Here is a 26394-nt window from a genome sequence, read left to right on the forward strand (position 1 = left end):
GCAGCTGCTAAAGGTGGAGCTTATTATATAAAGCCGGGGTAACTTGTGAATTACCCGATTGGATCAAAATACTCTTGTCTTTATTTGGATTACTACATCATAATGTATTACTTGAATATATTTGGATTTATATTCTGACTCTGTAAAGTGACAAAAACGGTCAGATTAATGGAGTGCAGTGAAAAGTACAATATTTCCCTCTGACATGTAGTGCAGTACTTGAGTACATGTTTATAGCTACTTTCCAACTCTGCTGTTTACCAATATGTGATACAAATTTGAGAATTACATAAATATTTTAACTTGTTTCTGATCAAATTTCTCTACAAAATCAGTGTGAAAGAAGATATATTTTTTTAGTATAGTATATAGTTTTAGTCTTACACCCTTCTCTGCACTTCCATTCGGGCAGTTACCCACCTTTAACCTCAACACTATAGAGACTGTGTCTGTCCCACGGCCACTTAAATTAATTAAATAAAAGTCATGCAAAATAACCTCATAAAGGTTAACACCACTATTTCAGCAGTGCAACAAAACAGGAGAATTAAATGTGGGCTCCTAAATATTAGATCTCTGTCATCTAAAGCTGTATTACTAACTGATTTAATATCAGACAATCACATTGATTTATTCTGTCTTACTGAAACTTGACTGAGTCATGAAGAATATGTCAGCCTAAATGAATCAACTCCTCCAAGTCATATTAATACTCATTCCTCGATGCACCGGCCGAGGAGGTGGAGTAGCAGCCATCTTTGACTCAAGCCTATTGATAAACTCATTTGAAACTCATTTGAAAGCCTTGTTCTTAGTCTTTCACATTCAACCTGGAAAACATTACAGCCAATTCTATTTGTTATACTGTACCGGCCACCAGGTCCATATTCAGAGTTTATATCTAAATGTTCAGAGTTTATATCAAGTTTAGTCCTTAAAACTGATCAGGTTATTATTGTAGGCAATTTTAATATTCATGTGGATGTTGATAATGATTACCTTAGTGCTGCATTTATCCCATTGTTGGACTCGATTGGCTTCTGTCAGAGAGTACAGAAACCCACTCACTGCTTTGGCCACACCCTCCACCTTGTTCTTGCATGTGGCATTGACATTGAGCATTTGGAGGTCCTCCCATAGTCCATAAGTTTGGAAACACTGGTGTTGACGCATACACCCGCGTTTGCTACTTGATTGGGTCTTAGCAGTCACAACGTGTCCTTCTCTGATTCATCACGACCCGTGACTATTTTCCGGAAGAAAACAGCTAGGTCTACCAGCATTAGTTCGTACTTGTCGTCGATCCAAGCTAATAAATCTCTGGTCCCTCTTTTCGCCATTGCCGTTCTTCCTCCGCAGTATTTTCTGCAACTAAACCAACTGCAGTGTGTAGAAAATATGCTTGCTGTCACGTGCATGTTCAGTGTACGTGAATAGTCATGTGATATGCGTTTTCAAAGGTTGCCGTGTGGACCGAGATCATTTTAAAAACGATGCTGCTGAAACGCTTGTGGAAACGGAGATTATTTTTGCATATAACATTTATTAGTGTGGATGTGGATCATCAGGAAACACAGCAACGACAACAAGCTGCCAACATACATGGAGGATCAGCAGACGGTGTACTCACCAGCCTCCCAACCGGAATAGGCGGAGCCAGAGCAAGAAGCTGGAAGCAGGAAGGGGTGGGGGAGCGCTGTCCGGTGTCGGGAGGGGAGGAGAAGGAACGCAGCCTCCTGGTCTCCAGACGCTTTGGCTCTGTCTGGTACGTCTCCAAACGGAAAGCATTCACGTCCTCCTGACGGGGTAGATAGTGGGGGGGTGGGGAGGAGAGGCTGTATGCTGGGGGGGGGGCATCAAAGAAGCAGAGTGTCAGTATTTGTGTTTTAAATAAACCTTTAGAGTTAAATGATGAAACAAACTCAGACCAGATAGTAGCAGATTGGCCTGGAGAAGAAGGGAGTATTGATGGGATTCCTGTGGAGTTCTGAAGCGAAATGGGGGAAGATCTTTTCACAGTTTTTAATGAGAGTTTTAAAGACATGTTGCTGCCTCTAAGTTGGAGGAGAGCAGTAATAACTCTCATCTAAAAAAGGAGATATATAAGAGTCCTGTGTCCTTTCTGTGTTCGGACTATAAGATCCTGTCCAAAGCGCTGGCCAACAGACTGAGGGAGTGATCCACCAAGACCAGACCTATTGTCTGCCTGATAGGTCCATTCTGGACAACGTGTCCTAAATTCAGCATATTTTGGACATCTCTGGTTCTCTGGGCATTAAAACTGGTCTCATTTCTCTAGACCAGGAAAAGGCTTTTGACCGGGTTGAGCACTGTTTAGTCTGGAAGACTCTGGAGAGGTTTGGCCTCAACCCAGGTCTCGTAGCCATGATGAAGGTTTTCTACCAGGACATTGAGTGTGTACTCAAGATTAATGGAGGTAAACAGGATGGTCTTAAATATCTTGGTGTGTATGTTGGGAATAAAAATATTGTACAGAAGAACTGGGTGGGCGTGGTGGAAGAAATAGAAGGGAGATTGGCAAAATGGAAATGGCTGAAGCCACAGATGTCGTACAGAGGCATGACGCCGGTCATCAATAACCTGGTGGCTTTTGCTCTGTGGCACAAGCTGGCCTGCATGGAACCACCTAAAGGTCTCTTCTCGGGCTGGAGTGCATAGCAGGAGCATCCTGAGCAGACGGACCGAGAGGCTGACTGAGGAGGAGGGCGAGATGCTGCAGGAGTACAGCAGAGGAGAGGAGATACTTGACTCAACCGATCCCTTTCCGGAACTGGGCTTTGTTCCAGACCTGAATGGGGGTTTCTGGTCCATTAGTAATTGGGGTGGACTGTCAACTTGTGAACCTTTGCACAGCTAAAGGGAAAGCTGTCTACACAATGTGTGTAAAACTGACAAATAAGACCAGACTGAACAGGAGAGCGGACACAGTGTGGAGACATAAACTGGGGGTGGACTCTGGGGTGAAATCAGGATGGAGGATTTTTTACAAACCTCCCATTAGAAAGATAACTGGAGACCTTTAGTGGAGGATCTTACATGGTGTTGTCGCTGTCAATGCTTCTCTGTTCTTAACCCCACTGTTTCTAATCTATGTCCGTTCTGCGAGGCTGTGGAGACTGTGTTTCAATGTTGTTATGACTGTAAAAGACTCTGTACGCCTACACATTGTTCTGGAGAAGGTTTGGTGAAACATGATCTCAAAACACCTTTATCCTAGGAGTTAACACCTCCAAGGGGCAGCTCCTCAACCTGGTGGTAGGAGAGGCAAAGTTGGCAATATACCGCAGCAGGAGGAGCAGAGTGGATGGCAGGACAGGACAGGTAGTATGAACAACATCGAGGATTTTATTCAAAAAGCGTGCTACATGGATGCGATATGTTGTGTGTCTGGAGACAATTTAATATTTAACGCTCCTTTTTAGTAAATTAGGAAGTCACTGTTGTGATATCTTGTTCTTGTCATGGGAACAATGTGTTGTTCTTTCATGCTGTTTTTTAAATAAAATCTATCTCTCTGTCTCTCTCTATAACTGACGCACACTCTCTCACACACACACACACACACACACACACACTAATCTCAGGAAATTCTCCATCGTGTGGTGAGATTTAAAAAGCAGACCGGCACTTTAACAGATTAGGGGGGGAGTGACTCTCTCTCCCTCTCAGTCACACACACACACACACACACATTAGAGTTAATACTCTGTGCTTCAATAAAGATATATCTAATTAATGCTCTCTCTTCTGGTCCTTCAGTTACTATCTCTCATAAAGTAGTTGTTCTATCAGAAACAGATTAAGAACAGCAGAGCTGGAGACATCATGACTATTAGACCAAAACACTGGGTCCTACATCTCCCATAATGCACCTAGATAGTGTCTTTCATACACAGTTTGTGATGTTTATGAAACTCAAATGGTTCAATTATCAGGACGATGAACACCTTTTTTAGAAAATATATTGATTACAAAGCTACAAGAAGTCCTTGGAGATAAATACTTAAGGATTCCGGTATGTTCCCTCCTCCGTTCCCCGGTATGTTTCCTGCTCCCCGGTTTGTTCCCTGCTCCCCGGTATGTTTCCTGCTCCCCGGTATGTTTCCTGCTCCCCGGTATGTTCCCTGCTCCCCGGTATGTTTCCTGCTCCCCGGTATGTTCCCTGCTTCCCGTTATGTTCCGCGGTATGTTTCCTGCTCCCCGGTATGTTTCCTGCTCCCCGGTATGTTCCCTGCTCCCCGGTATGTTCCCTGCTTCCCTGTATGTTCCCTGTATGTCAGTTGTTTTTGTAAAACTTAAAAACGTCATTGATCATCCCTCTGTTCCCCCTGTGTCTGTCTGCATTTGGGTCCATCCCTTGCAACAGGTGTTGCCCACGACCTTTTGGTTGTATAAAATCTAACTGATAAAGCACTTTTCAAGGAACCAAACATTTCCAGACTCTCACAGTCTTTATTCCTTCCATCCCCCCTTAGTTGATCTTCTCCTATGGTAGAAATAGAAGGATGAAGAGTGCAGAATGCCCTTCAGTGGAGAAAGTGTGACCCTAATACACCTGGTGCCCATTGTATATTGTTTCACCCCTGCCCTTCAGACGGCCGGAGTCTGCCACTGTGACTGATTGTGTGAATGAAACAAAAGGATATGTTAAAACTTTTGTATATTCAAATGTAAACACACACTATCCTAACCTGTAAAACACAATGGTTAAAATATGGGTTAGGATAAAGGTTATAGGGCTACGTTTTTCCAAACATTTAAAGCTTTGTATAAATCCTTTTTGGACATTTGAAAGTTTTAGACCTCCATCCATCCATTTTCAATACCGCTTATCCTCATTAGGGTCGCAGGGGCGCTGGAGCCTATCCCAGCTGACATAGGGCGAAGGCAAGTTTTAGACCTACAGGGGTGAAAGTGTCCCTCATTCCAGACCAAACATAAGCAAATATACCACGAGTACTACTACCACAAAGCAAAGCACTCACTGTTGTCGGACCAAACATATACGAATATACCACAAGTACTACTACCACAAAGCAAAGCCCTCACTGTTGTCAGACCAAACATATACGAATATACCACAAGTACTACTACCACAAAACAAAGCACTCACTGTTGTCAGACCAAACATATACGAATATACCACAAGTACTACTACCACAAAACAAAGCACTCACTGTTGTCAGACCAAACATATACGAATATACCACAAGTACTACTACCACAAAACAAAGCACTCACTGTTGTCAGACCAAACATATACGAATATACCACAAGTACTACTACCACAAAGCAAAGCACTCACTGTTGTCAGACCAAACATATACGAATATACCACAAGTACTACTACCACAAAGCAAAGCACTCACTGTCGTCTTGAGGCCCGACAGGTTCTGACCTCCCTCTGGTCATCTTTCTGAAGTTGTGTCCTTGTCTTCTGTCCATCTGTCCATCCCCCTCCTCACTGCAGGACGCCCTGCATCCCGTCCGTCTCTGCAGCAGCTCCCTCCTTTTCCTGTTGGACAGAGGAAGGAGTTGGACATACAGGATTCCACAAGGCTCCGACCGCCGCCGCATTGGCCTTCTATCCGCCTCCTTCTGCTTCCTGTCCATCTGTCCATCTGCTCTGTCCTCCACCGTGATCCACGATGCAGACTTCCTCCTGTCTTTCCTTCTCCACCGTCGCCATCCGTCTGTCCTGGCCTCGTGCTTCATGAAGGATTCTGACTTTCTGAGTTCTTTCTTCCTGCCACTCTCACTCTTCTTCTCCTCCATCTTTTCTTCTTCCTCCATTTGTCCACATGGTTCAGACTGCCTCCTCAGCATCTGTGTGTCTGTCTGTCTGTCTTTCCGGTCTGTTTGCCTCTCTTCCTCTTCCTCCTCTTCCTCCTCATCTTCCTCATCTTCCTCATCCCCTCCTCGATACGGTTCAGTCTTCCTCCTCCCCATCCACCTCTCTTTCTCCTTCCACCTCTTCATCATCAGGCTGCTAAGGCGCTTCATCGCCATCAAATCAGTTCATAAAAAAACATGGAAAACCAAGTGAAACAAAAAACATTTACTTAATAATAGTTTCATTTATGCACAATAAAACCGTCTCTTACTTAGATGAATACACTCCTTATTGGTCTGGTATTAATAGTAGTGGAGGTGTCTGCTGCGTTACATTTGAATAGACTCAAACAGATGTTGCTTCCTAACAAAAGACTGAGTCAGTTCAATTTACAACTCATTTCTCATGTAAGAATACATGTAAGAATCAATTACACTTTTTAAAACAAAACCACATCTAATCAATTTGGCTGCAACAAAATTGATGAAGTGAAGCAATAACCTAACTGCACTAATTTAGAATGAATCAATATATAAATGTTTCTGGGATGAAGCCAATAAGAATGAAGTAATGAAGCTTAACTAAGAATTAATCCATCACTTAATGTCACAAACCAAAATAAATTAAATTAAATCAAAAGATGATTAACCTTAAACAGCACTAAATAAAAAGAACATAAACTACCAAAATCAGTCAAATAAACAAATAAACTAAACCTATTTAAATATGTAATTGATCTAAATAGAAAATTCATTCAACATCCAAGTAAAGTTCAAAATCAGCAAACAAGAAAATAAAAGTGTTGTTCATCGAGAGGAGAAACGTCCTCTTTCATCCTGGAGTCAAAACTTGTCCTACATCCAGATAGTTGATCAGGTCAGGACAGAGAGACAGAAAAAGGTCCTCTGAATGTTTCAGCCCAGCAGAGTTTTAGCCACACCTCCCTTTCCTCTCTACACTGCAAAAAATACACTTTTTATTGTTTCTGTAATTTTTGTTGAACCTTTGTCCTTTTCTTCCGCACTTGTTTTTATATTGGTCTATGTTACAGACTGTTATATTGGTCTATGTTACAGGCTGTAATATTGGTCCATGTTACTATTGGTCCATGTTACAGGCTGTTATATTGGTCCATGTTACAGGTTGTTATATTGGTCCATGTTACAGGCTGTAATATTGATCTATGTTACAGGCTGTTATATTGGTCAATGTTACAGGCTGTTATATTGGTCCATGTTACAGACTGTTATATTGGTCTATGTTACAGGCTGTTATATTGGTCAATGTTACAGACTGTTATATTGGTCCATGTTACAGGCTGTTATATTGGTCTATGTTACAGGCTGTTATATTGGTCTATGTTACAGGCTGTAATATTGGTCCATGTTACTATTGGTCCATGTTACAGGCTGTTATATTGGTCCATGTTACAGGCTGTTATATTGGTCCATGTTACAGGCTGTAATATTGGTCTATGTTACAGGCTGTTATATTGGTCAATGTTACAGGCTGTTATATTGGTCCATGTTACAGACTGTTATATTGGTCTATGTTACAGGCTGTTATATTGGTCAATGTTACAGACTGTTATATTGGTCCATGTTACAGGCTGTTATATTGGTCCATGTTACAGGCTGTTATATTGGTCTATGTTACAGGCTGTTATATTGGTCCATGTTACTATTGGTCCATGTTACAGGCTGTTATATTGGTCCATTTTACATGTTACAGGCTGTTATATTGGTCTATGTTACAGGCTGTTATATTGGTCCATGTTACAGGCTGTTATATTGGTCCATGTTACAGGTTGTTATATTGGTCCATGTTACAGGCTGTTATATTGGTCCATGTTACAGACTGTTATATTGGTCTATGTTACAGGCTGTTATATTGGTCAATGTTATAGGCTGTTATATTGGTCTATGTTACAGGCTGTTCTATTGGTCTATGTTACAGGCTGTTATATTGGTCAATGTTACAGGCTGTTATATTGGTCTATGTTACAGGCTGTTCTATTGGTCCATGTTACAGGCTGTTATATTGGTCTATGTTACAGGCTGTTATATTGGTCCATGTTACAGGCTGTTATATTGGTCTATGTTACAGGCTGTTATATTGGTCTATGTTACAGGCTGTTATATTGGTCTATGTTACAGGCTATTATATTGGTCCATGTTACAGGCTGTTATATTGGTCTATGTTACAGGCTGTTATATGTGTCCATGTTACAGGCTGTTATATTGGTCCATGTTACAGGCTGTTATATTGGTCTATGTTACAGGCTGTTATATTGGTCCATGTTACAGGCTGTTATGTTGGTCTATGTTACAGGCTGTTATATTGGTCCATGTTACAGGCTGTTATGTTGGTCTATGTTACAGGCTGTTATATTGGTCAATGTTACAGGCTGTTATATTGGTCCATGTTACAGGCTGTTATGTTGGTCCATGTTACAGGTTGTTATATTGGTCCATGTTACAGGTTGTTATATTGGTCCATGTTACAGACTGTTATATTGGTCTATGTTACAGGCTGTTATATTGGTCAATGTTACAGGCTGTTATATTGGTCTATGTTACAGGCTGTTCTATTGGTCCATGTTACAGGCTGTTATATTGGTCTATGTTACAGGCTGTTATATGGGTCCATGTTACAGGCTGTTATATTGGTCCATGTTACAGGCTGTTATATTGGTCTATGTTACAGGCTGTTATATTGGTCCATGTTACGGGCTGTTATATTGGTCCATGTTACAGGCTGTTATATTGGTCCATGTTACAGGCTGTTATATTGGTCTATGTTACAGGCTGTTATATTGGTCCATGTTACGGGCTGTTATATTGGTCCATGTTACAGGCTGTTATATTGGTCCATGTTACAGGCTGTTATATTGGTCTATGTTACAGGCTGTTATATTGGTCCATGTTACAGGTTGTTATATTGGTCCATGTGCAGGTCTTTTAGATGTGTTTAGCGCCCTGAAGCAGTTCCTGTCCAGTCGGAGACAGAACCCAACCTCAGACATCCAGGGAGCTTTAATGCCAGAATCCACTGTTTCTGTCTGTTCTTTTCCCAGTGTCCTTCTTTTTGTTTGTGGGGACAGGAAAGTGTCCTGATGCATATTTCATACATTTTGTCAAGGTTGTCTTTCCAAATTAAACTCTGCTCCTATAATAAGTCTTTCCAGAATACAGACACTCAGACCCCTAAGAATAAAAATGTCCCCATACATTGAAACCCATTAAAACGGCATTGTTTGATCCCAAAGCCATCATAATATAAAGTCGCATTCTATTATATCCGGTTTTGAACCCGGAGCCCCGACTGCTAAACTGTTCTTTTTTACCTTTTCCCATCAAATTGAGCAATTTTCTCACGTTTGCGTTAAGAAGCAAATACATTGTTGTTCTCCTGCTGTTCACCAGGGGCATTGCTGCTGTATTATGGAGCACTGTCATGTTTGATAAAATGCATCAAAATCAATGTGATTATCATTGACATTTAAATCAATTGTGGAAAAAGAATTCCCCATAGCAGTTCTTCTACAGAAAATAGAAAATGTTTTTGTTTTATAAGGAAATCATGTGAACTGACATCTAAAGGGTTAACATTCTGAAAACAAATGAATATTGTATCAGGAAAAGATTTAACTGAAAAATAATAATAATATATTTATGATTTTAGGAGAGTTTTTTGACATTGCACATCAGAGTAACTTTTTTAAATTGAGGCACAAGGTTAAAAAGCGTGACATGTTTTACAGTGGACTTCACTCTGCGTGTGAGGATGACAACAACAAAAGCACCTCCTCTGTGTTTCAGTTGGTTTATTTAAGGCCCACAGTGGGTTTATGAGTTCTAATATCAGGTCTGTTTACTGGCACAGATGTTCCGGATGTTCTGTTGCTGACGAATTACAATTGTACAGCTCGACTCTTCCTCGGTTTTTAAATGTTGATCTGATGATGTCAGAGGATCACCTGTCACCACACACTCTTCTTCAGTGTGTGTGTGTGTGTGAGGCCAGTGTTGTTCAAGGAGGTCATATCATTATTTTATGAAAGTATTTTTAGCATCTGATGGTTTGTTTGGTTTGTTGTTTGATGAAAACAGCTGAACATTTAAACATTATCTTAGTGTGTGTGTTTGAGTAAGTGTGTGTGTGTGTGTTTGTGAGTGTGTGTGTTTGTGTGTGTGTGTGTTTGTGTGTGTGTGTTTGTGAGTGTGTGTGTTTGTGTGTTTGAGTAAGTCTGTGTGTGTGTGTGTGTGTGTGTGTGTAAGTTTGTGTGTGTGTGTGTGTGCATGAGTGAGTGTATGCAAGTTTTAATTCAATAATCTATAAATAAAACAAACTGCCAACAGGCTACACGCACACCCACACACACACACACACACACACACACACACACAGACACGCACACACAGACACACACGCACAGACACACACACTCCGTACCTCTGACCTTGACTCTCTTGTTGCGGGTGAACAGTTTCATGCTCACGGGGGAGGACAAGGGTTGCTGGTTTAAATGCCTGGGGGTCGATCGGAAGATCCCACTGAAACTAAGCCTGACACATATACACACACAGTTATGAACTTATTCTTCTACTGATTCTGCTGCAGTCTGTGTCCAGGTGTATGTACCTGCGTGGAGACTTGAGTGGTGAGTCCTGCTGGGGAGGTCCAATCTGGTCTGGGAAGATGGTTTTGGGGTTGCTGGGGCTCATCTTGAAGCTGGAGGTTCTGGCTGTAGAAGAGCGGGGGCTGAACGGAGCCCGATAGAAGAGGCTCCTGGTGGGGCTGGAAGAGGGGCACAGAGCCTCCTCCTGCAGGACAGAAGGACACATTACTGTCTGTGTGTGTGTGTGTGTGTGTGTGTGTGTGTGTGTGTGTGTGTGTGTGTGTGTGTGTGTGTGTGTGTGTGTGTGTGAAGATGAAGCTGTAGTTTTGAATGAAGGCTTTGGCTTGACCTTCCTGCGGCCAGCTCTCTCTGCTCGAGCATTATCTTCCTCCAGGAAGGGCATCGCCAACACACTCCGTCCTATAGAGACACAGACGGCTTCATTTCACACATTCTGCATCTCATGTTGATTGATGTCCAGTGTGAAGCTGTAACTTTACGTGTGAATCAAGTTTAGAACTTAAGATAATCAGGCCATTATTAAACATTAGTAAGGAAAAGGAGATAAGGAAATGAAAACCTTAAATTGAGCCACTTTTTTTAACTTCACCTACCTATATTACTAACTAATGCAGGGATGCCAAACACATGGGCCAGAACCAGCCCACCAAAGGGATCAATCCTATCCACTGGATGACTATGTAACACTTTCTTTAAAATAAAATGGACCAGGGCAAACCTGATTCAGCCCTAACTATAATCACTATTAAAGAGGAAAGTCTTAAGTCTACTCTTAAATGAGGTGACTGTGTCTGCCTCCCGGACGGAAAGTGGAAGCTGGTTCCATAAAAGAGGAGCTTGATAACTGAAGGCTCTGGCTCCTATCCTACCTTTTAGGACTCTAGGAACCACAAGTAGCCCCACATTTAGTGAGCGCAGCTCTCTAGTGGGGCAATATGGTACTACAAGCTCCTTAAGATATGATGGTGCATCACCAATATGTTGCTCTCCTGAAGGTTTCTGTTGCTCTCCTGAAGGTTTCTTCCCTTTTTTCCCTGTGAAAGGGTTTTTCCTGATCCAATGTGAGGTTCTGGGACAGGGATGTCGTACGTATACAGATTGTAAAGCCCTCTGAGGCAAATTTGTAATTTGTGATATTGGGCTATACGAAATAAACAGAAGAAAAAAAATCACCAATCAAGGCTTTGTAGGTGAGGAGAAGCGATTCTTGATTTTACAGGGAGACAGTGCAGAGCAGCTAATACAGGAGTAATGTGATCTCTTTTCTTAGTTTTTGTCTTCAGGGCCGAGTAAAATAACTTCATTTTTGTCTGACTTTAACATCAGGAAGTTGCAGGTCATCCATGTTTTTATGTCTTTAAGACATGCTTGAATTTTAACGAGCTGGTTGGTCTCTTCTGGTTTGATCGATAGATATAATTGTGTATCATCTGCATAACAATCAAAGTTTATGGAGTGTTTCCTGATAATGTTGCCCAAGGGAAGCATATATAAGGTAAATAAAATTGGTCCAAGCTCAGAACCTTATGGTAATCCGTGATTAACGATGGCGGTCATCGAGGCTTTATCGTTTACAAATACAAATTGAGATCGATCTGATAGGTCAGGTCAGGTCAGGTCAGGTATGGGGTATGCGTCAAGGCAGCGCGTTGCTGCGTCCACCTTCCGACGGTACTCCCGGGGTCTCCGTATGGCCATCCTCCAGGCGGACACTTGTCCCAGCCCCATCCCACCGAAGTAACGATCAACCTGACGAAGCCACGAGGCACATGGGTGACCCCTAGGTCTCCTCCACCCAACAGGGTCTCTCAAAGAGAGAATCCTGTGGGCCGGGTCAGCCTCAGGGAATCGTGCCACATCCCCGTAGGGCCGCAGCTGGCGCTCTCGTATAATGCAGGTAACATACCTCATCCGAGTCTCCCAGAGTAACCGCTTATTAGGTACAAAATCCGACCAGCGATACCCGTGGATCCTTCGGAGAGACATGGTACCAAAGGAGTTCAGTCTTCGCCTCAGGTCACTGGTTAGCGTCCAAGTCTCACACCCATAGAGGACGACAAGCAAAACCAGCGACCTAAAGACTCGGACCTTTGTCCTCTTGCACAAATGCCGAGAACGCCACACACCCTCATCCAGTGAAACCATCACTCCCCAGGTGTTGATTGACTTCCTGATCGCATCCAGTAGAGACATGGACAACACTGCCTAGGTAAGTGAATGTCTCCGTGACCTCAACATTCTCGCCACACACAGGAACAGACTTGATAGCCGCATCCAAGACATCATTGAATGCCTGAACCTTGGTCTTGATCCAGGAGATACGCAGTCCCAGCGTTTCCGACTCCTCACCCAGCGACACAAGGGCCCCAGTGAGAACATCCAATGACTCCGCGAAGATGACTGCATCGTCGGCAAAGTCCAGATCTGAAAATCTGTCATTACCAAACGAAACCCCGCAGCCACTTGCCACCGACATCCTCCCAAGTATCCAGTCCATGCATGCGTTGAACAGTGTGGGTGCTAGGACGCATCCCTGACAAACCCCAGTATTTACTGGGAAGAAGTCAGAGATAGTGTCTCCACACCTCACCACGCTCACAGCCCCGGAGTACAGATTGGATATCAGGGTTAGCAGCTTTGGGGGAACTCCGCGCAGCTCAACGATCGGCCACAAAGTGACCTGGTTAACCGAGTCAAACGCCTTACGGAGATGAACGTAGGCTGCATGCAGGCCCCGCCGAAACTCACGCAGGCGCTCAGTGAGGACCCGAAGCGCTAGAATACGGTCGATCGTTGATCTCTTGGGTGTAAAGCCAGACTGCTCCGGGCGCTGGTGCGCGAGCAGGTGCTGGCGAATCCTGTTCAGAATTATCCTCGACAGAACCTTGCCTGGTACAGAGAGCAGCGTCACACCCATGTAGTTGTTGCAATCCCGGCGATCACCCTTCCCCTTCCAGAGAGGGACTACAAGGCCCCTCTTCCAGTTGGGAAGATCTCCGTATTCCAAACAGAGCACAGGACTGCATGCAAGGACACAAGTGCCGGATCACCTCCAGCCCTGAGGAATTCAGAATGGATACCGCACACTCCAGCCGCCTTACCCCCTTTCAACTGCTTGACCACAGCTCGCGTTTCAGCAAGCGAAGGTGGCGCACAGTCGATCGGGGGGTCCGCAGGCAGAGGCACAGCATCCATATCGTCCAATCCACGAGACGGAGCGTCCGCCTGGTAAAGACGCTCAAAGTATTCGGCCCAGCGGGCTCTGACCTCAGACTCTTCCGACAGGAGTCCACCATCAGCCGCTCTCACCGCAGTACTGCGAAGAGGTTTGGAGGCACGTAATGCACAGATTCCTCTGAAGGCGGAGCGAGAGTCGCTCGACCAGAGATGACCCTCGACCGTCTCACAGATTCCTCGCACATATGCCTCTTAGTCATTCCTCACAGCACGTACAGTTGCACGTTTTAGCTCCCGATACAGACCAGCTCTGCCGCCAAGTCTAGCCCTGCGACTCTCAATGATTCCCATCGTCCCCGAAGAGAGAAACCCCCTCCTCAAACCACACGAAACTCCAAGGCACTCGGCCGCCACTTCCAGAGTTTTAGTCTTGAAGGCCGTCCACTGTTCCTCAGGGCCACCCGAAGCACCCAGCCCTCCAAGACCGTCCCCAAGCCTGTGGGCAAACTCCTCAGCTACCCCCTCGTCCCGGAGCCTACCAACATCCAAGCGAGTTTGCCTGGAAGCCGATGACCTTGTGGACTTGAGTTGCAGCCCAAGAGTCGCAGCCCAAGAGTCGCAGCCCAAGAGTCGCCACGACAAGCCTGTGATCAGTGCAGAGAAACTGAGCACTCCGAAAGACTCTGCAGTTCCGCAGCAGTCTCCAACGACCATCCACAAGAACATGGTCGATCTCCTTTGCCACGGTGCCAGTGTTTGAATACCAAGTCCAGCTTAGAACGCTCAAACCAAGATCTAGTGATCCTAAGCCCTCGACCTTTAGCAAATACAAGGAGCAAAGAGGCGCTTTCATCCCTTAGCCCAGAGCCATGGGGACCGACACATGTTTCGTAGCCAACTCTGTCAGTACCGGACGACGCATTGAAGTCTCCCAGGACAAGGAGGGTGTCCCTCCGTGGACAACCATCAATTGCCAAATTGAGTTTGGCGTAGAATGCCTCCTTCACGGAAACATCACTCACCCCGGTCGGAGCATACACAGAGACCAGAGATATCACCACTAAGGAATGGGTAATTCTCAGCCTCATGATACGCTCATTGACAGGAGTGACCTCCGCCACCATCGGAGCCAACCGATCGGCAACGGCCACAGCCACTCCCTGGGTATGGTAGCCATCGGAGCGGCCAGACCAGTAGTAGGTGTATCCATCCACGCTGATCTCGCCACTTCCAGGCCGCCTCACCTCAGAGAGAGCAGCTATGTCAATGCCCAACCTGGTCAGCTCCGAAGATAACAGAGGCAGGTGATCGGCATTCCGAAGTGACAGGACGTTCCAAGTGCCCACCCGGACGGACCGCTTCAGGTTCAACCGGGAGAAACGCCGACCTGCGGACGACACCTCTGCACCACCCGGGCAACGCACCCCTGAATCCAACCCAACCCGGTTGCTCCGTGGTTTCCCCCCAGTCGGGCGATGAGGGTCCTGAGGGCAAGCTTTACCCCCATCGCCTTCATGTGTCGCGCAGCCCGACGATGACAGGCTGCGGCGGGAGTGCTACCCCGGAGCGGGTTAATTTGTTTTCTTCGGGTTTTCGTTGCAAGGTGAGTTTCAAGGGGTCGGGGTGCAAGCCCTACCCCCCTAGGACCGTTTATGTCTTGTCCAGGACAGGGTATAGTTTAATGTCATATCCAGGATCTGATAAATAGGATTTAAACCAACTTAGTGCGATACCTGAAATGCCAATTGACTGATCCAGTCTTTGTAATAGGATGTCATGATCAATGGTGTCGAACTCAGCTCTAAGGTCTAACAAGACAAGTACAGAGATGAGTCCTTTATCAGCACTAAGGTCTAACAAGACAAGTACAGAGATGAGTCCTTTATCCGATGCAATTAGGAGGTCATTAGTAATGTTCACTGGACAGTCACAGTTAGGTTTTGGAACAACATCAGGTTGGCCCTGAAATAAAACCGTAAAATAAGTCAAATGTGTTCATAAACAACATGACATAAAAACACTGATATCACAAACGTCTAACTTAACTTAAAAGAAAATCAAGAGATGTCTAAATCCATCCACTGGTTCCAAGTCCTCCTCCCTCTCCAGGGTTAGGGTTCAGGGTTATATTCCCAGGGTTAGGGTATGGGGTTATATTCCCAATGTTAGGGGCTATATTCCCAGGGTTAGGGTGTGAGGGGTTAAATTCCCAGATTTAGAGTGAGGGGTAATATTCCTAGGCTTAGGGTGAGGGGTTACATTCCCAAGGTTAGGGGTTATATTCCCAGGGTTAGGGGTTATATTCCCAAGGTTAGGGGTTATTTTCCCCAGGTTAGGGGTTATATTCCCAGGGTTCGGGTGTGAGGGGTTATATTCCCAGCGTTAGGGTCCAGGGTTATATTCCGAGGGTTAGGGTTCTGGGTTATATTCCCAATGTTAGGGGCTATATTCCCCGGGTTAGGGGTTATATTCCCAGGGTTAGGGTGTGAGGGGTTATATTCCCAGGTTTAGGGTAGAGCACCCTTTCCACTGCAGTCAGTGCATGACGTAGAAATCACACGCAGGACCAAGAATGGCGTTCTTATTACCTGCAAAGTGACTTATTTATCGTTGTCATTCTTAGAATAATGTAAGAGACCAAGCTGTTTTTTTTCTACATATGAGCTTTTTACCTAAATTAATATATATTCTGATGAAAACGCATCGTAATATTTGGATTTCGACTCCTACACTTTCTTAGGAATAGTAATTAATTTAAATGACATGTAACTAGTTACTGTTCATGTGCAGACACAACCACGAAGTTTCACGCAAGTGAATTAATGATCACTCAACCAATATGCAAGAGATTGATGACATCATCTAGAAACGTTAATTGTAAAATAATTGTCAACACTGAAAGGACAGACTGTGTTCTTTTGAAAAGTTTCCAGACAATGTGTATAATTAAGGATCTGTCTTTAGCTGTCTCTTCCTGTCTATCTGTCTATTTCTGCATAGTTGTCTCTTTCTGTCTATCTGTCCATATGTCTCTATTTGTCTATCTGTCACTCTCTCTATCTGTCTATCTGTCTCTACCTGTCTCTAGCTGTCTATCTACTGTATCTATCTGTCTCTTCCTATATGGTTGTCTCTATCTGTCTATCTGTCTCTCCCTGCATAGTTGTCTCTATCTGTCTATCTGTCTCTCCCTGCATAGTTGTCTCTATCTGTCCATCTGTCCATCTGTCTCTATCTGTCCATCTGTCTATCTGTCCATCTGTCTATCTGTCTATCTGTATATCTGTCCATCTGTCTCTATCTGTCTATCTGTCTCTCCCTGCATAGTTGTCTCTATCTGTCCATCTGTCTCTATCTGTCCATCTGTCTATCTGTCCATCTGTCTATCTGTCTATCTGTATATCTGTCCATCTGTCTCTATCTGTCTATCTGTCTCTCCCTGCATAGTTGTCTCTATCTGTCCATCTGTCTCTATCTGTCCATCTGTCTATCTGTCCATCTGTCTATCTGTCTATCTGTATATCTGTCCATCTGTCTCTATCTGTCTATCTGTCTCTCCCTGCATAGTTGTCTCTATCTGTCCATCTGTCCATCTGTCTCTATCTGTCCATCTGTCTATCTGTCCATCTGTCTATCTGTCTATCTGTATATCTGTCCATCTGTCTCTATCTGTCCATCTGTCTCTGTCTGCATAGTTGTCTCTATCTGTCTATCTGTCTATCTGTATATCTGTCACTGTCTCTATCTCTCTGTCTGTCTCTTCCTGCATAGTTGTTGCTATTTGTCTCTACCTGCAGAGCTGTCTTTATGCTTCTATGTTGTACTTTCACTCTTAACTTTCCGCTTCTATTTTCTATGTTCACTCTTAACTTCCTGCTTCTATGTTGTACGTTCACTCTGAACTTCCTGCTTCTATGTTGTACATTCACTCTTAACTTCCTGCTTCTATGTTGTACGTTCACTCTGAACTTCCTGCTTCTATGTTGTACGGTCACTCTGAACTTTCTGCTAACTTCCTGCTTCTATGTTGTATGTTCACTCTTAACTTCCCACTTCTATGTTGTACATTCACTCTTAACTTCCTGCTTCTATGTTGTACGTTCACTCTTAACTTCCCACTTCTATGTTGTACGTTCACTCTTAACTTCCCATTTCTATGTTGTACGTTCACTCTCAACTTCCTGCTTCTATGTTGTACGTTCACTCTGAACTTCCTGCTAACTTCCCACTTCTATGTTGTACGTTGGCTCATAACTTCTTGCTTCTATGTTCTACGTTCACTCTTAACTTCCCACTTCTATGTTGTACATTCACTCTGAACTTCCTGCTTCTATGTTGTACATTCACTCTGAACTTCCTGCTTCTATGTTGTACGTTCACTCTGAACTTCCTGCTAACTTCCTGCTTCTATTTTGTACGTTCACTCTTAACTTCCTGCTTCTATGTTGTATGTTCTCTTAACTTTCCACTTCTATGTTGTACGTTCACTCTTAACTTCCCGCTTCTATGTTGTACGTTCACTCTTAACTTCTTGCTTCTATGTTGTATGTTAACTCTTAACTTCCCACTTCTATGTTGTACGTTCACTGTTAACTTCCCACTTCTATGTTGTACGTTCACTATGAACTTCCTGCTAACTTCCTGCTTCTATGTTGTACGTTCGCTCTTAACTTCCTGCTTCTATTTTGTACGTTCACTCTTAACTTCCTGCTTCTATGCTGTACGTTCACTCTTAACTTCTTTCTTCTATGTTGTACGTTCCCTCTTAACTCCCCACTTCTATGTTGTATGTTCACTCTTAACTTCCCACATCTATGTTGTACGTTCACTCTTAACGTCCCGCTTCTATGTTGTATGTTAACTCTTAACTTTACACTTCTATGTTGTACGTTCACTCTGAACTTCCTGCTAACTTCCTGCTTCTATGTTGTACATTCGCTCTTATCTTCCTGCTTCTATTTTGTATGTTCACTCTTAATGTCACACTTCTATTTTGTATGTTCACTCTTAACTTCCCACTTCTATGTTGGACGTTCACTCTTAACTTCCTGCTTCTATTTTGTACGTTCACTCTTAACTTCCTGCTTCTATGTTGTACATTCGCTCTTAACTTCCCACTTCTATTTTGTATGTTCACTCTTAACTTCCCACTTCTACGTTGTACGTTCACTCTTAACTTTCCACTTCTATTTTGTATGTTCACTCTTAACTTCCCACTTCTACGTTGTACGTTCACTCTTAACTTCCTGCTTCTATTTCACTGTAATGGATCCCTGTATATGAAGTGGCATGAAACCTACTCCTTCATTTTCATCCTTTGGGTCAAAATACATTAATTCAACTTGTAAACTATCACCACCGTAAGAGCTTTAGCCTCATACGGGTCCATTAAACTATTACACTTTTTTAAATGTATAAATGCGCATTGGTCCGTGACAAGATCCGTAGCCGTACTGCCAAGTTGACATTCAAACAGAAAACAAATCTGCAATTCCTTTTACCTTTTCAAAATAAAAGTCTGATTCATCTATTAGAGAGAAAGTAGCCTAAAGCCTCTATAAATTCTTCAAACAATACAATATCATCTAGGCATACGTCGAAAACAAATAAGGCAAATACAAAGCAGGCAATCAACCCAAAACAATGGGATTATTTACATTCACTCTTAACTTCTTGCCCTGCAGTCACCTTCTGCTCACCTGCCCACTTCCCCATCAGTTAACTAAATCCTATTAAAGGATTGTTTTTTACATCGGTGCTGGCAATGATTTCATACACCGCCCCGCAGTTATGGCGTTGGCGCAGCTTCATGGTTCCATCCGACAAAGGGTTTATAGCCCACTGTCAAGAGTGTGGGACTTTGAAAAACAGACCTTGCTACATCCAGGGAGGCTCGCGCCGCGGCTTCAACGTAGAATCAGGAAACAAAACAAACCTAGGAGTCATCGCAAGACTATCCAATACTAGGCACAATAACAAACATGGAGTGGATCGCAGTGTATTACGGAGCTTTCAGGGATTTCCAACCCGAGCTCTGTCTCCTACCACCATGGAGCTGCTAAACATACAATCCCTCACTAATAAATCCCTCCTCATATACAATCATATTCTGAACAAAGGTCTTGACTTCATGTGCCTAACCGAAACCTGGCATAAACCAGGGGACTACTCCGTGCTTAATTAAGCATGCCCCCCTGGCTATAACTACATGGAGAAGGCCCACAGCGCAGGAATGTTGTTCTCCTGTACCAGGAATGTTCTCCTGTTCTCCTGTATCAGGAATGTTCTCCTGTATTAGGAATGTTCTCCTGTATCTGTCCTTGTGACATCGGAGCTGAAGCAGTCTGTTGAAGAATGTGCTCCACTGTCCCTGGTGGAGAGGGTGGTCCGAGTTATCCAATATGGACAATAGTTTCTTCAGTGTCCTCCTCTCCACCACCTGTTCCTGAAAGTCCTGTTTGCAGCCAATGATGGAGCTGGCCTTCCTCACCAGTTTATTGAGTCTGTTGGTGTCTCCGGCTCTAATGCTGCGCCCCCAGCAGACTACGGAGAAGTACAAAGCACTGGTCCAACAGACTGGTAGAACATCTCCAACATCTCAGAGCACTGGTCCAACAGACTGGTAGAACATCTCCAACATCTCAGAACACTGGTCCAGCAGACTGGTAGAAAATCACCAACATCTCAGAGCACTGGTCCAGCAGACTGGTAGAACATCTCCAACATCTCAGAGCACTGGTCCAACAGACTGGTAGAACATCTTCAACATCTTGCTGAACACATCGAAGGATCCAAGTTTCCTCAAGAAAAAGAGTTGACTCCTCCCCTTCTTGTACACAGCGTTGATGTTGGCCTTCCAGTCTGTTGTCGATGGAGACACCCAAGAACCTGTACTACTCCACCATGTCCACATCCTCCTCCACCATGTCCACATCCTCCTCCACAATATCTACATCATCCTCTACCATGTCCACATCCTCCTCCACCATATCCACATCCTCCACCATGTCCACATCCTCATCCACCATGTCCACATCGTCCTCTTCCACCATGTCCACATCGTCCTCTTCCATGTCCACATCCTCCTCCACCATGTCCACATCCTCCTCTACCATGCCCACATCCTCCTCCACCATGTCCACATTCCCCTCCTGCGTTGAGCAAACCGCGGCTTTAGAAACCCCTGCTGCTCTCTCCTCTGCCTTCTCTTTCAGCCACACACACAGACCCTCTGGTCGAGGTGTGTGGTACAGGTTTACTCATCTCCCCCAAATGGTGTTTATCTCTCTAACCCACTGACTTTTGAGGTTCATGCAGTGACGGTTACTCATCCGGTTCAACTAATCATTGTTGTTCTCTACCGTCCTCCTGGTTCCTTGGGAGACTTCTTGGAAGAATTAGACGTCCTCCTGTTGAACTTCCCAGAAAATGGACCCCCGCTCATCCTTCTGGTGCGACTTTAACATCCAGACAGAGAAGTCATGTGACCTGTTACTCTTACTGTCTTCCTTTGCTCTCTCGCTCAGTCCTTCTCCTCTTACTCACAAAGCCGGCAACCACCTCGACTATATTTTCACCAGAAACTGCTCTACATCTAACCTCACTGTAACTCCACTTCATGTCTGACCACTTCTTCATTTCTTACTCTCTCTCACTCTTTGGAACTGACAACCCTCCCACAACAACAGACTCTGCACCTGTCCACTATGTGAGTGTCGGAAAGGAAATGAAATATGCTGACGACCTGCTCGCCTATCAATCTCTTCTCTCCTTCTTCTCTGCCTCAATCTCTGCAGCCAAAAGCTCTTTCTACCAAACCAAAATTCTATCTTCTTTCTCTAACCCCAAAAAAACTCTTTTCTATCTTTTCCAACCTCCTTGACCCCCTTGTCCCACTCCTCCCTCCACCCTTCTACCAAGCCACTTGGTCGACTACTTTACAAACATGATCAATGACATACGCTCCTCCTTTACTAATCCATCTTCTATAACTACATTTCCTACTTGTGGTTCCTAGAGTCCTAAAAAGTAGGATGGGAGCCAGAGCCTTCAGTTATCAAGCTCCTCTTTTATGGAACCAGCTTCCACTTTCAGTCCGGGAGGCAGACACAGTCACCTCATTTAAGAAAAGACTTAAGACTTACCTCTTTAATAGCCCTTATAGTTAGGGCTGAATCAGGTTTGCCCTGGTCCAGCCCCTAGATATGCTTCTATAGGCTTATAGGCTGCTGGGGGATGTTTTAGGATACACTGAGCTCCTATCTCCTCTTCTCTCTCTCCTTATGGATGAATTTACATCTCTCCATTGCACCTTATTAACTCTGCTTCCTCCCCGGAGTCTTTGTGACTTCACATCTCATAGGGTCCATTGGACCTGCCTGTTGAGCCGCCCTGCTGACGCCCCCACCCCCCCCTTTTTACCTCCTTCTGTTTCATGGATTGTGGAGGTCTGGATATTGGTCCATGCCTACTACTAATTATTCATACATGTCTGTCATTTTGTACTCTTGGTTGAATGCACTTATTGTAAGTCGCTTTAGATAAAAGCGTCAGCTAAATGATATGTAATGTAATGTAATGTTATTGAAAATAAAACTAAGAAAAACATAAAATCATATCTATTTGAACCGTTTCGATTCTTTGACCTTTCGGAGTCCAAACTGCAGGTTCCGCTCCTGTTGCATCATGGGAGTGTTGGGGATGAACACAGATCAGATACTATCAGATAAACATCTGCTGAGAGGACGACTTCAGTATTTACTTTGGTCAGAGGTCACTAACTGAGTTAACCTTCCTGTCAGGCAAAGATGAAGGTTTAACTCACCCAGTCAGCATCATCATCATCATCATCATCTCACACACTCACACACACACACACATACACACACACAAACACACACACTCACACACATACACACATTCACACAAACACACACACACACACACACACACACATACACACACATGTCTTGTTTTCTCTTTTTTGTTCTTCATTCTGCACATTTCCTTCATCTGAAGGTTTCTCTCTTTCTTTATTAAAGGCTCATATACGATGTGACCTCTGGTTGTCACCTGACTACCCCCCATCTACTCACCTGTTGCTACCTGACCCCCCCTCATCCCCTATCCCTCAGCTGGTATCTGGATCCTTTGTTCTTGTCTGTCTGACTTTCTCCTGCTGTGTCAGGTTCAGATGTGTTTATTCTTGAGAGACGAAGACATCATTTTATTTACTATGAACATAACCTTGTCTCTGTTGATACTGAACGTATCGCTATAACAACATAGATATACAGTCAATCTCTATATACAGTATATCCTGTTATAGTGATACAGTGTCCTGAAATGAAGAGGAACTGAACCACCCTGCCTTTCAGACGGTCTGCTGAAGCAAGTCATCGTGGGCTTTGGGAAATTTCATGATTCTTTAACTGATTCAAACGGTAGAATCAATGATGAAAAGCAGCAGCTTTGTGAGCATGCTGACAGAGCTACAGCCTCACAGGACAGCGAGCAGAGCTGGTTTCATTATGAAAAATACATTCTTTACATATTCACATCCTTTACTGAAGTTACAGAACCAACTCATTCATGTAAAATAAACAACTACAGGTCAAAATCATCTTCAGTAAAACTACACAAATGAAGTAACTAAAACTGTCAGAAAAATGTAGTATAGTGAAACTATCGTCTTTCAATTTCACTGAAGATATTGTTCATTCACTTAAACTGCAAAGTGTCACCTTTGGTCTGTTCAGTCAGCATGATCAATAAACATGATAAATTAACATGATCAAAAAACATGATCAGACTCCACAGTACCACAGTGACCGAAAACAGCTTTTTAATGTTGCTTTAACATCATAATCTACAAAACCTTAATATAAACTTAAATATTAAGACTATAAAATAGATATTAAATTTAAGTTACTAAAGTCATTATAGCTTTTGCCACATTGGGCTCAAGGGACGGAAACCTTGAAGTAACGAAATACTTTAGCTGGACTAGAGCAAAACAAATTAAAACATTTCCATAAATGTGAGATAAAATACATGAAATCAGGATAAGCTCTCAGATAAAATCATGTTTTAAGAAAATATTGAAATCATAAATCTAACATGTGAGGATCAAACGTTCACTGACCTTCTGTTCTTCAACTTCCACAGATCAATAATCCAATCAATGTGTTCACTAATCACTCTCTCTCCTGTCTGTCTCTCTCTCTGACACACTCTCACTCTCCTGTCTGTCTCTCTCTCTCTCTCACACACTCACACTCCTGTCACTTTTCTCTTTCTTTTATCTCCTACCCTCTCTCTCTCTCTCGCTCTCCATTTCAGCCTTACTTCCTGTTTTTTGACACTGTGTGTGTCTGAGGTGAATGAGCTCATAAAAGAGCCAATCAATTACAGCAGACTTTATCACTGAACTGCAGTGCTTTGTACAGCCAATAGGTATTATTCTGTTGGTGTTGTTACACTGTATTATTCTGTTGGTGTTGTTACATTGTATTATTCTGTTGCTTTTGTTACACTGTATTATTCTGTTGGTGTTGTTACACTGTATTATTCTGTTGCTTTTGTTACACTGTATTATTCTGTTGGTGTTGTTACACTGTATTATTCTGTTGCTTTTGTTACACTGTATTATTCTGTTGGTGTTGTTACACTGTATTATTCTGTTGGTGTTGTTACATTGTATTATTCTGTTGCTTTTGTTACACTGTATTATTCTGTTGCTTTTGTTACACTGTATTATTCTGTTGGTGTTGTTACATTGTATTATTCTGTTGGTGTTGTTACATTGTATTATTCTGTTGCTTTTGTTACACTGTATTATTCTGTTGGTGTTGTTACATTGTATTATTCTGTTGCTTTTGTTACACTGTATTATTCTGTTGGTGTTGTTACATTGTATTATTCTGTTGCTTTTGTTACACTGTATTATTCTGTTGCTTTTGTTACACTGTATTATTCTGTTGCTTTTGTTACACTGTATTATTCTGTTGCTTTTGTTACACTGTATTATTCTGTTGCTTTTGTTACATTGTATTATTCTGTTGCTTTTGTTACACTGTATTATTCTGTTGCTTTTGTTACAATGTATTATTCTGTTGCTTTTGTTACAATGTATTATTCTGTTGCTTTTGTTACACTGTATTCTGCTGTCGCTGTTGCACTGTATCACTTATACATACTTATATTCTATTGTTTCCATTTGTTGGATGGCAGACAGATTAAAACAGATTACAGCATATTTAAAGTACAAACCAAAACACAACCATCAACAGTTTGATGTCATCCTCATGTGATTTCACTTGTGACGCTGTTCTCAGGTCAGATTGAAGGCTGATAGCAGCTGTTTGTGCTTGTTGAGGTGAATATATAGTCAGCATCTCAGGTGTCTGTGTGTGATTGTTTTGTTGTTTTCATTTCACCAATGACAACATTTTTAGACGGCCTCGACTTCCCATGTCTTGAATCAGATAAAATCGCAGAACTAGATCGGACAATAGAACTGAAAACAGTTGTCTCATTAGATGCTGAAAAGGCTTTTAACTGGATTGAGTAGGAGTATCTATTCACGGTAATACAGAAATTCAAGTTTTGGTGATGTTTTCGCCTCCTGGAAGAGACTCTTATTGTCACAGTTCAGCTTCCCTTTTCTCCTGCCACTCTGTCTCTGACACACTTAATCAGTTCATTCAGTGCACCTGTTTGTTACACCCATCTCATCAGCCTATACTGTATACCTGTTGGTCACACCTCGTCAGCTCAATCACACTCACCTGCCCGTCAGGGGACCGTTTCCCGTCGGTGGTCCGGCCCACTCCCTTGGCTCGGGGGATTCTGGGAGCTCGGGGGAAGCGTGGAGGTGACACAGCCTCCGGAATCCCAGGAGAAGACACAGCCTCAGCAGTCTCCAGACTCCCGCTCTCCGGAGCCCCAGCAGTTTCTGGAGCTGGATTTCCACTCCCCGGAGGAGCCTCTGCCTCCGAATGTCCGCTCTCCGGAGCCAAAGCATCCGGTTCCGAGGAACCCTCCCTCCAGACCCCCTTCACCCACCCGGCTGTGGATTCTGACTCTGCGGCCTTGGAGGAGTTCTAACCCTTCTCCGGGCCCTCTTTGCTGGGATAGAACATCATGTATCACTGTACGCAGATTACCTTTTGTTGTATGTGAATGACTCAGTGGCATCTTCTCCTACAATTAAATTGATTCTGATCGAATATGGTTCATTTTCAGGATATATATTAAACTTAAAAAAGAGTGAATTGTGCCCAAAAAACTATTTGGCTTACCAAATTCAACAGCCTTCAGTACTTTTTGGTTTGGCCAGTTCAGGTTTCAGGTACCTTGGTGTGAACATAACCCGCAGTCTTGCCTCTCTTCATACAGCCAATTTAACCCTGTGGTTGAATATATGAAAAACCTTCTTAGATGCAGCAACCTGCCCCAGGGAGCGCACCTGGTGTCACTACTACTAACGGTGCAGTCTATAAAAATGTATGTATTCCCAAAATTTCTGTACTTGTTTAGATGCTTACCAATATTCTTGCCAAAATCTTTTTTCCGATCTATTGATAACATTATTCTAAACTTTATCTGGGCAGGTAAGTCGCAACGAGTGAGAAAGGTCTTTCTCCAATGCCCGAGGGACATAGTTGGCCACTTCTCTAGCTTTGAATCTCTTTGTAGGAGATATGGTAAATGATAAATG

At 43.4% G+C, this 26394-nt stretch overlaps 1 protein-coding gene across 1 annotated transcript in view; it reads right to left on the reverse strand.

Moving 5' to 3' along the window:
* LOC117749405 (5'-AMP-activated protein kinase subunit gamma-1-like) overlaps positions 1–23948 on the reverse strand; it is a gene marked incomplete at its 3' end in the record, with an annotated part of 42537 nt that extends 18589 nt beyond the window's left edge. Inside the window, exons 1-5 of the mRNA XM_034559926.1 lie at positions 23818–23948; positions 10825–10895; positions 10499–10680; positions 10310–10422; positions 1631–1842 (exon numbers count right to left, since the gene is read on the reverse strand). Coding sequence (XP_034415817.1) covers positions 1631–1842; positions 10310–10422; positions 10499–10680; positions 10825–10878 — 561 coding nt within the window. The remainder of the gene's footprint in view (positions 1–1630; positions 1843–10309; positions 10423–10498; positions 10681–10824; positions 10896–23817) is intronic.
* Between the last annotated feature and the right edge of the window lie 2446 nt (positions 23949–26394).

This window comes from Cyclopterus lumpus, chromosome 20, assembly GCF_009769545.1.
Source record: "Cyclopterus lumpus isolate fCycLum1 chromosome 20, fCycLum1.pri, whole genome shotgun sequence".
Classification (NCBI taxonomy): Eukaryota; Metazoa; Chordata; class Actinopteri; order Perciformes; family Cyclopteridae; genus Cyclopterus; species Cyclopterus lumpus.